Genomic DNA, 15,421 nt, shown 5'->3' with positions numbered 1-15,421 from the left:
TTCTCTTTTGCAGTATTGCTGTACCCGTTGACAACTGCATACAGATTTCTGGTGAATGGCGCCGTAGAGTCCCCACACCTCTTTTTTTCTGTCGTATCTCTTGAAAGTAATTTCTGTGTACAATCTCTTTTATTTATTTATTTATTTACTTATTCACAGAATACTGCAGGCCCATTTAAGGGCCTCAGCAGGAGGGGCAAGAATATAATACTGCACACAGCTGTAAATCAGCAAGAACAAAAAAAAGATACATCAGATGCAAAAGATACAAAAAGATACATCATGGGTCATGGTTCAATACGATCAAGTGTTGGATCAATATGATCATGGATCAATACGATTTTGAGAGTGTTGCTGCGCTTACTGCCCACCGTGTTAGCCTTGCTTCAAAATTTCGGTGCTTTTGACATCTTTTTGTTTCTTAGTCAATATTGTGTGTGTGTTAGGTTTTGATTCATGCCCTCTCCCTCTGCTTCTTCAATCTGTTACCTATATCCCCCCTACATACACACCAGCAGGCGTTTTTATGTCTGCCCAAGGGTTGAACTGGTACTCGGACTATTTGGTCGACTGTGTTCAGCCAACCATTCAATAACCCTAAATTGGACTGGGCGATCTAAACACACAGCTCTTCAACCCTGTTGCAAAGTGAACTGACAGCATTATTAGGTGACATTTAAATATGACACGTAAAAACACAGTGATTTCTACTAATAGTATCTTCGATAAACTGCACCAGTCACACCGGGGCGCACCGGTGCGCCTCTTCATCCTTGATCAACTGCGCCGGTGTGCACCATCTGTCCTCCATAAACCGGGCCACACCGTCGCGGGGCAGTTTTTGGCTGCCCCGCCACACACTGAGGGAGTCGACGGGGCTCCGGGGTGCAATCACAAGATACATTGCGAACAACGCTGGAGAAGCGGCTTCCTCCACCGTCTGCTGCAGCGACGGTGGTGATGCCGCATCGGTGCAGTTGTGTGAAGGTGGACAGAGCTGTATGTTGTTGCTGACAAGGATGACTTACGAAATCATTGGGCAATGATGGAGTAAAAGTAAAAAGTTTATTGGCATAGCTTGCGACGGGCTCCGCACGGAGGCAACAACGGCCAGAGATTGTAAATGAAGACATGAACTTCGTGTACTGCAAAGAAGGCTGCATGAATTGCCAGCCAGTTGGAGATTTGCATCCGCTTCGTTCGATTGAATTTTCATGAACAGTCACTGCGGTGCCTAGACCATCAAGGGGAAGGGTGGACAGAAACAGGCACTCGTATCATGGCTTTAACGAAGATGAGAATCAGCTTGTATGTAGCTGTTTAGTTGAAGCGGTGAAAGTGCATTGTTGCGCATGTGTGACGGATATGGGTTTAATGTACACATAATCATTGCCCTTCAATAAATATCACTTTCTAGTAGCGCTGTGTCACATTATGCTGCTGTATTGTCACTTGTGAACATTTTTATGCGTTGCTTTCTTAGCTTAAGAGATGGTGCTTGGGTAGAATTGCTCAGTTTGTCCTCAATCAACGCTCCATGCCGGGTGCACATTGTCACCTGGCACTGTGCGTTGCACCGGTTTTGGGGGCAACCCCGGTGCGTGCTTATTGAGGACGTTATATGTTGACAACCGACCAAAACTAAAAAGCACCATTTATCATTTTCAGTGAAATTGACACCCCTTGTTCCTTCAGGGAATGTTTGTAAGGATCTTACTGGAAGATGCACAAGTTGAGCACAAACAAGGGTTCATCCAGAATTTCGCTTTTGGGGGATTGTCCAAATTCTCCTCATGGGGTGATGGGGAGATTTTGAGTGGGGAGGGGGCATTGAAGAAATCCCTGTTTAAACTTTACAATGCTCCAATAGGAATTAGAGTATTTGAAAACAGCTGCTGATGGGACATGCTTAATCCATAAAAGCACATAACAAGCTGGGGCTTCAGCATTTTTTTTTTTTTCAGTGAAACGTACCATGTACAGCCAAACTGTTCACTGTGAAGTATTTGTTTCTGTATAACAGCACGTTGCGCCGTATCCTCCAAAACAGTGCATGATCGACAGACGCTAGACGTACACATTTGTGCCCTAGCTGCCTGTCCACACTGTATTTTTCCTTTTTTAAGTAACAGTCAGACGCCCTACCAAACAACGATGTCAAGACATGCTTTGGCTCACACCAAGGCAAGCACAGTTTATTGCTGCAGCCTTGGTTGCTTTTCTTTAGCGACAAACTCAATCGGCTGTGCAGATGTATTTTAGGGCGTGTAGGCAGGGATTCTATCTTCTATTTTCACACGGGCCGCTGGGAGCGGCCTGTAATATTCTTTTCGCTCGTCGCTACCGCACACTGTACCTGTTTGCTGTACCCATCACGGTTTTCGCGTCGTTCGTCGCTTCGGTTGCTTTCTCATGTTGCGCCTTGAGCTATGCCCACGTACTCTAACTACTTCAGAGGTTTTCGCTGCTGTCAGCAGTCGTTTTACACAACAGGTTTGCTGTCATTAATTGTCGTATTAGCGTGATGTGGCTTGTCTGCAAGATCGGTGCGTGACAAACAAGCGTTACCAAACTAGCGGCGTATTTCACTTCATTCGTGGCTACCCTCGCTTGCATGGAAGAGATCGGGAATGATCTGAGATAGCTTTGTTGGGTCAAATAAGGGAGCTTTGGCTATATGGCTTGTAACACTAGCGTAGTTGGCCTTGTCAGCAAGATCGGTGCGAGAGAGAAATGTCTAAACTACGGTCAAAACAAGAAACAAGCAACAATATCTATTGACACTTTGGTAATTATACTACATTTTTAGCCCACCAAAGCCTCTTGCTAGGATAGTGCAGTGGTAGAATGCTCGGCTATCATTTTGATAGTCGCAAGTTCAAATCTCGGGAAAGATTTTCTTTTTTTTTTGTCCGTGAGGAATTTAATAGCTTTTTTTTTTACAAGGGAAAGCGCTTGTTTCCTGCTTCCAATCACGTCAACGTTGGCGATTTGTTCCGTCTCTTTCTCTAAAAAAGGAAAAGAAACCGCTGAGAATTGACCGGAATAAAGGCCGTCAAAACTATCGAAACTACTTTAACATCAATGTAAATGTGTCAGAGTTTTTCATTACTATGTACTTCTGCGTATGAAAACCTCAATTTGAAGATATAAACTTGTTATAGCTTTCAGAAACGAAAAGATTATTGCCAATATTCTCGTACTAACACGACTTTCGTCAAACTGAGAGGTGCTGCTATTGCAGCCTGGCAACTATGTCTCACATTGTGTGTGTGTTTGTGAGGATCCCGCGTTTGTGCTGTGCTGTTTGCATCAGTTTTATCTGCAGATTTCCAGCTGAAATCAAACTTATAGAAGTTTTATTGCGCGATGTCAGTCCTTCCAACCTACGCATGTGTTGAAAACATGGGCACTGGAAGAACGATCATCGCCGCCCGCCTCAGAAGACTGCGCGTCAAAAGTGGATGGCATTGCTTCCGAACAAAGTGTATTGGTGTTCGCAAAGTGAAGACGACAGTGAAGAAGGATTTTACGTAGGAAACATCGTTCCTGCTAGGGTAAGTAGGCATGTTTTATAAATCTGTACTTGTTTGGAACGGGTTCTGGTGTTTATGGGTCAGCGGTTCACTAAACCCCCATCTCATTTTCTCTTAAATCCTAGGGGACTTGCGTACTTTCTGGGCGACCTGGATTTACCTGTCCACGGTTTCCGCGGCAGTCAGCATCAAATTACGCGTAAGCTAGACCTTAACTACGACGCTCGCGCTGTAGTAGAGGGCTGCTAATTATTTGACATGATCACATCACGCGAGGTTCTTTAACACCTATGCGTTTTTGCGTTATGTGTCTACCAAAATCTGCCTTCGCGACTGCAGATCCCGTCGAAATTTCGCGTGAGCGGCACAACGCTGTGATCAGTACACATTCGTGAATGCCTGCGGTATACGATGAAGTAACGTGGACAGGAGATGCCCTGGAAGTAGTGTACATGCGAAAAAGCGGGCACTTGATTCCGTAGGAGCAGCTCGCGGGAACTGTGGGGCTCGATATCAGAGGCATCTGCATTGTTGTAAATTAGTGATGAAAGTTAAGCAAGGTGTCAACATCCTAATATCCCGAAATTGAAGACCATACAGAGACTAACAAGGAAACTGTAGGCCCGCACTCTCAACTCGATTTATATTGGAGAATCGAACTTGCAAAGACAAGCTAGGCAATGCAATAGAGGATCCTCAACAAGCACACACTAGTCCCTATTGAAAGCTATGGACCCAGATAAGCTGCTAGCATGCGTTCAATGCAAATTAGCGTAGCGGTAAGCTTTGGATATATCATGAATACCCCAATCGCATTACTGGCGTGTCTAATAAACACATCGTTAATGTGACCTAAATTTCACTTTGGATGTTGCTGGAATGTTCTTATTATTGCCTTGATGGTGAATGTCCTTAAGCGATTACAAATCCACTTGATGTAAGCATTTGATCTTTGCGTGGCCTTCTCTTGTATTTCAACGACTGTCTGTGCACTCACAGATTGTGTACCTTCAGGTGCTGCCGCTGGCTGTCCTGGGTCGGCTGCCTGTCAGTCCAGTTCCCAAGGCTTTGCCAGGGCCTCCCCTGGCCAACCACCTGCTGGACCTAAGCTGCGGCCGGCCTTCCCTTGGTGCTCTGTATGCTTCGCCACCAGGAAAAGCCATTCCTTTGTCTGTCACCTGGCACCAAGTCACTCGGCACACCCCTTCAAACGCACGTCATTTCCTCGGCCCCAGGCACTGCTGCCATTCAGCGCACCCATCGATTATGTACTTGCAGGTTAGTTATTGCACGTTGTGCAAACTTCCATTGTCATGATGTATACCTGTTAGCAGTGTTCTAGCCTCTGGTTATTGGAAACATTTTCGTGAAGCAGTGCTGTGCATTTTAAGCATGTTATTGGTTAGTGGGGATATTCAAGAGAATCTGGAGGCGCAGGAAGAGAAACCGAACTTTGTTTTAAAGGGTTCATTCGCATGGAATCAAGCCAGGCAATCCTTTTAAAATGTTTCTATACATATGCAGCGGGTGTGGAGAGGGCCTATCCGTAATCCACATACTCATTCAATGCAAGGCACTTGACATAACACAATGCAAACACTTCCAACAACTATACACATGACATATTCCACTTCTTCTTAGGAGACAAGCCCATGTTTTCACTCAAACGTGTTTTCGAGTTTCTTACCGACGTAAAATTTTTACATCTCATTTCTTATCATGCATCTTGACAACCTGGCCCTTTACACCAGTCATCTTAATTATGTTGTGTCTTACTTTGTTTATTTTTACTGAAATGTTTTACTTTTACTTTCATGTCGCTCTCATAACACGACTTTTGTTTGGCGCTCTTTGCCCTTAGTTTGCCTTGCGCCATTAAAACCTAAACACCATCATCATCATAAAATCTTTCTATAAGGCTTGAAGAACTAACCATACAAACTGACGTGGAACTACTTTCTATTTTAGGTAAGCTTAAAATTCCACCTACTTCAGATCCTACTGGTATTATTTACAGTGTACTGAAAAGTACAATCCACACTGTAGAATTCTGATGGCGCTATTTTCAGTCTCTCAACAGGCGCTATTCTCAGTGATGGGTGGATAGCCGAGGTAGTACAAACCTTTCCATCTGGGTACCGTGCTTCACCATTAAACTACAGGCCAATTTTCCTAACAAGCACCATATACAAGGTTGTGGAACATTTCATTCTCTCTCAAGTCACTAAGTACTTATAAAATTACATCATCATATTTGAATATCAGCATGGGGTTAAGAATAACTCACAAGGGTTACTCTCGTAAAACGCAACTTTCTGGGATTCTTCAGGGTCTACATTCATCCATTGACGCAGGTTTACACACTCCTGCAGTTTATCTCAATTTTTCTAAGGCATTTGATCGCATTACACACCGCAGACTACTTCTCAGACTTCACCGTAATGTCCTCATTTGGATCACGGATTTTCTTCCTTGTTGAATTAAAGGGGCCCTAAACAGGGTTCCAAATGTAGCGATTTTACGTGCTGTGCGCTGAAGGAACAGCATCCCGCAAAAAATGGTTTAAAAGTGTTAAGTATTAGCTAAGTTATTGTTCAATAAAAAGGGTTGGCAATAAGGCCTGGAGCTTTCACCCTGTCCTCGCACCTCTTAATCGGTGTGAATGCTATGACATCACTGACATGCACAAGACCACTTAGAGACCTTACAGTTTCGAGGTACACACAGCCATTGACTCTGCTTGTCACGCTTTTCTTTTTTAGCAGGCGACGTGTATGCTCTGCCCACTGCTGGCTGCGCTGAGCTGAGTGGGGCAGTAAGCAGGCGGGCCGCTCGCACTGCCGTGGTTGCGTCGGTATGTCAGTTGTAGAATGGGGGAAATGAGTGTTTGACGGCCAGATAGGGGGGTCCCAAACACAACATGTTCGCTGGTGACTGTAATTGAAGATTTCCACCTACGATTGGCGGTTCGCTAGCATTTCTTGCAGCTGGCGCTGTTGCAGCGAGCAGGTCCCTCTAACTTGCGCAGAAAAGGCTTAGCATCGCCGCAGTTATTCAGTCACCACTTTACGAAGCTGAGCTGATGACGATTACCAGCGCAATCTTTCACTGCACTATTTCCCCCTTTCATGCATTTGTAAACTGATTTCAAGCAATAGTCCCCCTCTGGCGGGCAGGGACAAGTTTTAACTGCTGCGGTTCATGCCATATCGCGTATACACTGCACAGCGGGGTCCTTGTCGACCGTGCAGGCAGATGCTTGCCACGCTCACACTTGTAGCGGCGATTCCACCTGCAGAGACTCTCCGTGTTTTTCGGTGTTATTCATACTTTGCAAACAATGCACTATATCCACAAACTCAGCTAAGCTCGTGTAACGGATGGCGACGATCGACATTTGTTTTTCCAAAGATAGCTGTGCTGTAGTGCCGTTCGACGGAACTGCCGAACCATGCACCCGCATTTCCACCGCAGCTGGGAACGCTGATTAACTGCAGATTTTAGGAAACCCGCCAAAAGCAACGCTGTAGTGTTCAGCACCAGCTTTGCCATGAAGGTTGCGTCAGAGTTGCAAAGTTACGTCAGAGTGTGTGAGAATGGCGACAAGGATTGACAGGTAAACAAGGAAAGAAGCGAAGACCTTTCTTGCACTTTTGTGCAGCATTCGCTTTACGCAGAGGTATTATATTTGGTATACGTTGTCGTGAACATGTTGTCTAGCAATTTTGTATTTGAAACCACTACCTTCGGAAGCCTATTTAATGCCCCTTCAAGTTAACGTCTGCTAATACCTCTACTTATTTTGCCCCCATTAATTTGGTGTCGTCCAAGGCAGTGTGCTTGGTCCTCTACGTTTTAAATCTATTTTTATCATCTACCATGTTGCATATCTTCCCGTGCACATCTCGTCGCAGACGGTGTTGCAGTTTATCACACAATATCTTTCGACAACCACCATCAATGCTTTCAAACTGATTAAAGCACTTCTCTGGGCTAGTTGTTCATATCACGCTTGGGTTAGATTAATGCGCTGCTTAGGCTTACGATACAAGGATGGAGACAAAGAAACACACAACGCAAATGGGTAAGTGCAAACAAGCAACTATTTGTTCTTTGGAACACCTCCAACAGCTTTACAGAAAAGAGAAGAAACAAACACTAAAAAAAGGGTGGGGGGGGGGGGGGGGGGGGGGGGGGGGGGGGGGGAGGGGGGGAGATTTAAGGCGAGAAATGAAACAACGAATCTTAAAAAGCTGACTCTCATGCCAATGGGTTTCACAAGAAGTTCCATTTCTAGTTCCGTTTACACGTTGACGCGGAAATCTTAGTTCTGATTGCCGAGTTTTTTTATGTTATCTGAACACGAAACCAACCAACTTACAGGCTACTGTTCCGTTGAAGCAGCAAGTCCGTTTAAGCGATTTCCATTTATCGAGATTATACTGTATATCAAGGAGCTCTGGGTGCAGCTTTTTGCTTTACTGGAAGCTGCACTAACATGTAAACGTCTGGTTGCAGAATTCAAGATAGTGGCTCAGCTTTTAAATTTTATGTCAGTACTCTTATAATAGTGGCGAAGGATAGGGCAGATTGCATTAAATGGTTGGCATTAAGGGTTGTACAACCTGGGCACCGCCGTAATATTGCCATATATATGAACGTGTTTCATCTTTACAACAAACAAGTGAGAGCCAGTACTTTGTGCGTCTTTGCGAAGTCTTTGTCAACTTTTCACGTTGTCATCATATTTATGTGTCTACCAATTTGCCCAATGGCATGTTTTTTTTTTTTTTTTCAACACCACTTTAAGCAGTGGTGACCATTCAGACATGGACACCGCTTAGTTGACACGGGTATTGTAAACCTCATTGCTAGGGTAGTGGTTGTTTGAAGGTGGCATATATCTGGATGCCACCCGTCAGCCACTAGCAGTCAGCAAAGCAGTGGGTGCCATCGTCCTCCTTAGTCTACTTGCAGGCTCCTAGCTATTGCAGTTATAGGTAATGCAAGCTATAAGAGGCATAATAACAGCTTGGTTTAATATGAACTGCACAATAACAGGTTTTTCAATGTACTTGTTTCCATGAAATGTTGTAGTGCTCCTCAATTTTGTGGGTTTTGGCATTCTAGGTCGACTTCGTATAGTGAAGTGTCAAGTGCACTACAAAAACCCTCTGCCCCATAGTAGCATTAAATGGCTTATGCCGGTTGCGACCCTTATTAGTGAGACTTTGCCAAGTTTAGTATTTTATTGTAGGAAATAAGGGACCTCTGAAGATATCTTATTTTTGGCATAAACCACTGCTTCACTGAATATTATAGCAATATTGCGGACAATGGCTTTAGTGAATCTTGCAAATATTTCTCGAACATCAAATAACCAAACTAATACTGTTTTACATTTGTGCTCATAAATATCCTGATGAACTATTGCAGGAGGCATCTTTAAGAAGAAATGCTTCGTAGTGTGTGAGCAGATAGAGCTGTTCGGAGAAGGTATGGACTTCACGGAAGCGATGTGCGTGGAATTTCTTCTCTACTATGTATTCAACATGGTGTACCCAGGAAGCGTAGCCACAACACTGGAATTCATTCAGAGGTGAGTTTGATCATGCTTAACCTACTCTTTAGACAGGTGTCCTCATTCCAGGATGCCTTTAGCTCGGGCTGCATCGACACCCCTTCCAATTAAGCGTACCTGATCTTCGAGGGGTGAGCTGGCCAAGGCTCTCTCCCGAAGCTTTGTGGAAAGGTGGGTGGCGGAGTCTAGGGTAGAGTTGGTGCCACCACCCACTAAGTGTTCAAGCAAACGCCGCCTGTATAATCATTGATTCATTGCATAACGCGTGAGCGAAAAATGGCCAAACAGCCACTCTCCTGCTGCTCTCTCCTACCCTTTCCCACTCCGTAGCCTTCCTGCGTGCTTTCATGTCCGTCGGCCAGCGCCGCTACTAGGAAACTGTGCAAAATAGTTGGCTGTTTGTTTAGCGTTCCTCAGGCAGCGCTCCTACGCTTTGTTGTTTTTCACCATGACTGTCTGTCTTGGTCTGTTGCTGATAAAACCGCGCCACGGGCGCAAAATCACTTGTACTGCCGCAGGCTGGTGCCGGCTTTGCGCGAGTACCTACGTGGATCACCGGCCCCGAAATTTTCTGAGTGGGGCATCCCCGCTCTCTCCCCTCTGCATTTTGGCGTTGTTTTGTCACCGCTGTTCGCACTCCGCATCAGTACGCAGTTTTAAAATTGAGGACTGTACTGTAGAAGTGCCCAGACAGTGTGACCGGGCCCTCAGCTGCTTATCGTTTTGTTTTCTATAACCTTCTGAAATTTACAAGCATGTGATATTCTTGGAAAGTAATGGTAAAAGTGAGTGCCTGAATAAAAAATGTGTATGCAATTTTTCTTGCCTACATCCTCCTGAGAGAAAAATATCAGTAAAATATTGGCTGTACCCTCGGAAAATATCGTTTTTCTGCTCGCTATTTGTCCACCCAAAAATTAATATGTTCTTACACTACTTCAGTTCCGCCTTTTTCAGTTATCTTTGGAAAAATACAGCAAGTATGAAGCGAGCGACGCGTTGAACGAGATCCCCAGTGCGGCCCAGAATTAGCGCCATATCGCAGCTAACATGTGAGCGAAATGGCTTTTGAAACCCAACATGCAAGCTGACAGACACACGTCGTAGAAGTGGGGGCAGTGTTCGCGACTCGTGAGCAGTGACATAAAACGGGATGTCCGCCAGCGCGTGCCACATAGTGGATTAGTGCCTGAACTAAGCGTCCCTACCCTGCCCATTGAAAAGCACGCGACGCGTTAGGCAATGTTTATACAGGCGGCGTTGGTTCAAGGGTCAGAGGCTCACCCAGAAGCAGCAAAGTGGAGACAGTTGTGTGCAGTCAGACCGGAGCAGTCTGGTCAGGGTGTTGGAAGGTGTTAAAAGGGCCATGAAGACAAAATACGAGTTTGTTTTATTTGAGGGAGTTTTATAGTACCCCTGGCACTTGTCCAGCAGCAAACAAGGATTTGTTCACTGAGAAATTAAACAATTTAAGCCAACATTTTGATTCTCCCGCTAAATTGTGTTTTGGGACGTCAGCAAATGAAGGGCACAAATAAATTGTAATAAAGAGCGGTACGTTTGTAGTGAGGTGGGTGGCTGCGTGGGGCTGAGACATAATCTGGTTTGTATACTGAGGTCATAGCTGTCGAGAAGGACAAGGTTTACTTTTCTGCTCAAAGAACAAGGCGCATTTAAAAGCATTAGTATGAAATACGCATGCAGCTCAACTCAACTCCTCAACAGCTATGAACTCAGTATACAAACCAGATTTATGTCTCAGCCCCACGCAGCCACCCACCTCACTACAAACGTACCCCTCTATTATAAAAATTTATTTGTGAAATAATGCTGCAAGCATTATTTCACTTGTCAAATATTTGTGGTTAAAAGGGGTATGCGCCTGTGTAGCATGTGCTACAAGGTGATGGTTTTGTGTTTGCTCTTTACTAGAATGGGGAGTATGACCAATCCACGAAAAGCAGATTGGTCATGCTACTTTTGTTTAAACCATGACGCTTTCAAAAGCGTATTTGTAATGTTAGCTCTTAAATGCTACAGGCACAGAAGGACACGACCTGCCCATTTTTTTTTTTTTGCATTCAGAATCATTGCAATTCATAGGAATAGGGCTGAAATAAAAATTGTTCACTTGTTTATCTTACAGACAACTTTTCAACATAAATCCTCTGAGCGGCACCAAATGTGACGGAAAGCGCAAGTCACGAACCAGCGTGAATGTAAAGGTTATGAAGCTAGCGCAGGCCCTCCGAATGATCCTCTGAAGTGGTAAGTAGAAAACCTGCACATTAGGTCATTTTGGGACACTCATTTGTAGTGCTGCCTGGGCACCATGCTTAAAGGGACAGACAACTGATTTGTGTCGCGTATATGTTGTCTAGCTCATATGAAAGCCAGCGTTTTATATTGCCCAGTAACCACAAGCAATTTCTAAACAAATTGGGGGAAATACTTTTAATTTGGCAGCAAACTTCCTGAAATGGGAAGGGTGGCGGTTCGTAGTGTCGAAACTTGACACTACAATATGATATGTGTCCCTGTCACGTGACCTGCAAACCTAGCAGCTACTGTAACTGCTGAAACGTTTATTGAAGTATTGAAAACCTTTCAATACAAGTATTTGTACAAGGTTAAATTGTATATGTATTTCTAAACATGCCGCCCACCGTCACTGGGGTGCTCTCAGTGTGGCTTGAACCACCATGCCCAGAATCAACGGAAGCGTTCAGTAAACAGACCTAGTGAAGGAGCTTTGACGATTCTGCCTGAGTCAGGGGCGTTCGTTCTGCCAAAATATTTGATTTCAGTTTCCAAATACGGCAATGGCAGCTTTAAAAAAAAAAAATGTTGCGCCCAGGGAGAATCGAACTTCCCACCCTTACAATGTGAAGCCAAATTCTACCTATCGTCTATCCCAACAGATGGCGCATTCGTGCAAAAAAGACCGTTGCATTAAAAACAGACATAAAGGAACAGGAAAGCCTGCGATTCAAACTTTTTTAGCTGGGGACAAGTTTTTAAATAGCGTTTTTCATCTCGCATACAGACAAAAGTATGTTGCCGAGCTACCCTATGTCGTGGTTGCCAGAATTATTTTTGGGAGGGACACATACGGCTCGTAGATCTAAAAATTTCGATTTAGGAAGTTCTGCGCCGTTATTAGCACAACCGTTTCTCGTCAAGGTGCTCTAAGTGATGCCCTTTCATTTGGGATAGAGAATATATACTCGACAAAATTCGGTTGTCTGTCCCTTTAAGCTGTGTATCCCGTCTGAGCCACATCTGCAGATATGTTCTCAGCATGCCCCACAAGCAATACAAGGAGTTTTGCTCATTTCAAATTTTTTGTAGCGCAAAAATTCTCTAGAAAATGTTCAAGCAGTGTCCGATAGCAGGAGGGGCTATTATTGCGCGCTAGTAATAATGGTTCATCTATCTGAAGTGAAATTTAATGCAAAAAGTCAGGTGGCTAAACATACCAACGTTACTCAAATTACGATCGTTGTGAATGTGCACCTTGGGGAATTGAAATGTTTCGCACCAGCCTCCTGCACGGAGCCTCACGGTACCGACGGAGGCCTGGTCCGGCTGCACCCATGGCCACTACGCCAAACCGACACCTCTCTATTCAACAGCTGGTGGGGTGCGACGTCGGTCACCTCGCTTTGTGAAACTTTTGCCGTGGCTCTACACTTGTGCAGAGAGCCGAGTCTGAGATTACAAAAATTCTCCCGCATTTCCCCGAGGGGGAGAATGTGAAAGTGCGAATGCACGGTTGTCGGCCCGCTTGCGGCGCTTGCGCTCGGCCCCCGCAGCCCACCGCCTCGCCGCCTTCTCTTCCATCTCTTCCATCGGGTTTGTAGTATCACGTGTACACCACGCAGTTATCAAGCCGCTATAACGCCTCTGAGTCGCCAACGCACGCCGCTGACGACGTAGTTTGAATGCGTTAAAGATATAAGGCGCGTCACTAACACTGATATCAGCGCCGTGTCCGTGGCTTGGTCGGTAGAGCGTCGCGCTGCGGCCGCAAAGTCCTCGGATCGAAACCTGGCGCCGGATGCTGTTTCTTTTTTAAATATGGAGGAGCACTGCGGACGCCGCCGCCGCCGCCGACGACGCCGGCGGTGGATGGTTTGGGGTCGCTTATAAAGTGCATTCGCACTTAAAAATAATAATCTCAGCATTCCCACGATAATAAAAATGCCTTACGCTTGCTTAGTTTTTCAATTCGATATTTTCAACGGAACTCCAGGCTATCTATGCATAGAATTTAAAAATGGTTTGTAAAAAGGTAGTGCAGTTCGTACCTTGTGATACTCTATTACAAAAAAACTTTGTTGAAAGGTGGTTTCAGTTTTATGTACGTTCAGAACCGATTCGAAAGTGCACTGCTCCCCCCCCCTAATTTCCCAAAAATTTGATTTTTTTTTAGGCTCCTAAGGTGACATAATAAATGTTGTGCTTCTGGTCCAAATCAAGGTTCTTCTGCTGCAAAATTGAGATTTCACTGCTTCAAAAACTGCTCCCAAATGTGATTCAGTTGTCTCACCCCTGGGAATTGATTAATGCATTATGGGGTTTAACTGACGAGGGTATGTTTAACCTCTGTGTGCACCACTTTGCGCCACTGTTCTTCAACCTAACCGGAGTCATGTTTTTCGGTAGCATCCTTGTTCTTGATGGAAAAGCAGGCCATCTGCTTGGACAGGCCCGTACTTATGGCGATGTCGGCCTGCTTTTTGCCATGTTCGACAGCGTTAATAATGCGTAGTTATTCCAACAGTGAAAGGGACTACCCTGCCGCTGGTTGCACGAAAAAAGTCCTCCGACACTGGCTTGGCCTGGCTGCACCCACGACCCATTCTATGCCGGCATTGTTGTTAGACAGTTCTATGCCGACATTGTTGCTAGACAGTTTTTTCACTGAAATAAACTAACAAAAGGCATATTGGGGCTGGCACCTTGAAAGTCTGCTATTTTTTGCCCAAAAATGTAGTCTGTTGTAACCGACAGTGTGCTATGTAGCCTGGTCCATTATGAGCGAAGTGAACTCCACTTAAAATGCATGGGCACCAAACAAACTCAAATGGTCTGTTGTAACTGGAAGTTCGTTGTTGCCGGATCCACTGTAACGAGTGTAGACTATCCAGGTCGGTTGAATCATTAGGCGCCACTCATGGTTGCTGTGTCAACTACAAAGGATGGCACACTGCAGTGTGTTTCCACGCCACCCCAGCCTTCAAAGTGTTGATGTTCGAATGTTGATCTTGACCTTCAAAATGTTGATCTTGACCTTGACCTTCATGGTTAGTATTGACTATGTTCACAGACACGTTCAACAGATAAATGCGCTGGTAGCCCACAAAATTAGGCCCTGTGGACTTGTCAGTCATTTGTCATAGGCAGATTCAGCAGTTGACAAGGAGATTGGTGTGAGGGAGAACTTGTAGAACCTGTCTTTGGAATGAGCTTTTTTCTTAAGTTTGTGTAAATTGGCAGCACTAACTTCGGACATGGCCTACACATTCTAGATTTAAATGCGATGTGCTAATTACACCTTTACAACTGCGAAAAAATTAGTGGACTTCGTACGTGTTAGGCTCTGAGAAATAGTGCTGCATACCTTCGCACATATTTTTGAATTCCCAGGTGTTCACGACTCAAATAAGTGATGCCTGGGGCTTTAATATCTTGTTTTCTTCTTTTTAGGCTGCCATGAGCAACTTTGGAAAGACTCCAACAACATGACAGCTAACCTTGAGCAAGTTTGGAAAGACTCCAACAACATGACAGCTAAAACTCTCTATTAATGCTCCTGCCTTCGCAACACCTAAGAAGTGCTTGGTGTTCTTGGATTTCTTACACAGCAGAATCTTGACATTGCATAGATATTGTAAATTTCACCCAAAATAAACATTTCGACAACTACCAGCTGTATTCATTATTGCATATGCCAAGAACTACATATTGAAAAAATAAAACTCATTGCCAATCTATCAATATTACGGAGAGATTAGTTTTGCACTAGGGAATGCCAGTAATATTACGGTCTAGCCATAGTGGGCAGCACGGTGGGTCTGTTACATTACGGAGTGGAGGTTGTATCAATTACGGGGAGGCAGGTTTTCTGAAACGGAGTGTTTGTTTTATTACGGTCGTGCTGTACCACCAAATACGGTGGGTCCATTATATTACGGAGTGACGGTTCTATCAATTACGGGGAGGCAGGTTTCCTGAAACGGAGTGCTTGTTTTATTACGGTCTTGCTGTACTACCAAATACGGTGTGCCCATTATATTAC

At 44.7% G+C, this 15,421-nt stretch overlaps 1 protein-coding gene across 4 annotated transcripts; it reads left to right on the top strand.

Annotated features, from left to right (window-relative positions):
• The first annotated feature begins 2,937 nt into the window (after nucleotides 1-2,937).
• Nucleotides 2,938-15,049, top strand: LOC144144178 (uncharacterized). 4 transcript variants are annotated; one of them, XR_013317184.1, is made up of 6 exons: nucleotides 2,939-3,557; nucleotides 3,662-3,735; nucleotides 4,551-4,814; nucleotides 8,973-9,135; nucleotides 11,264-11,385; nucleotides 14,830-15,049. XR_013317184.1 is itself a non-coding variant. In XM_077675544.1 (5 exons), exons 1-4 carry the CDS (start codon nucleotides 3,612-3,614, stop codon nucleotides 11,379-11,381), a joined length of 669 nt encoding a protein of 222 aa, XP_077531670.1. In that variant the 5' UTR covers nucleotides 2,938-3,611; the 3' UTR covers nucleotides 11,382-11,385; nucleotides 14,830-15,049. The 4 variants fall into 4 exon arrangements, 1 of the variants encoding a protein (XP_077531670.1); XM_077675544.1 differs by having other exon boundaries at nucleotides 2,938-3,735; XR_013317185.1 differs by lacking the exon at nucleotides 3,662-3,735 and having other exon boundaries at nucleotides 2,941-3,557; nucleotides 4,536-4,814.
• Nucleotides 15,050-15,421: the final 372 nt, after the last annotated feature.

The sequence above is a fragment of the Haemaphysalis longicornis genome, unplaced genomic scaffold, assembly GCF_048455015.1.
Source record: "Haemaphysalis longicornis isolate Haplotype H1 unplaced genomic scaffold, Haemaphysalis longicornis Haplotype H1 scaffold_64, whole genome shotgun sequence".
Lineage (NCBI taxonomy): Eukaryota > Metazoa > Arthropoda > Arachnida > Ixodida > Ixodidae > Haemaphysalis > Haemaphysalis longicornis.
This window is presented reverse-complemented; position numbering and strand designations above follow the sequence as displayed.

What these genes read in the sequence shown, in the direction of transcription:
- LOC144144178 (XM_077675544.1), top strand. Translation starts at nt 3,612, where the DNA reads ATGGGTCAGCGGTTCACTAAACCCCCATCTCATTTTCTCTTAAATCCT. An exon ending in CATCGATTATGTACTTGCAG is followed by an intron (nt 4,815 to 8,972) that starts GTTAGTTATTGC and finishes GAACTATTGCAG; the next exon opens with GAGGCATCTTTAAGAAGAAA. An exon ending in ACACTGGAATTCATTCAGAG is followed by an intron (nt 9,136 to 11,263) that starts GTGAGTTTGATC and finishes TTTATCTTACAG; the next exon opens with ACAACTTTTCAACATAAATC.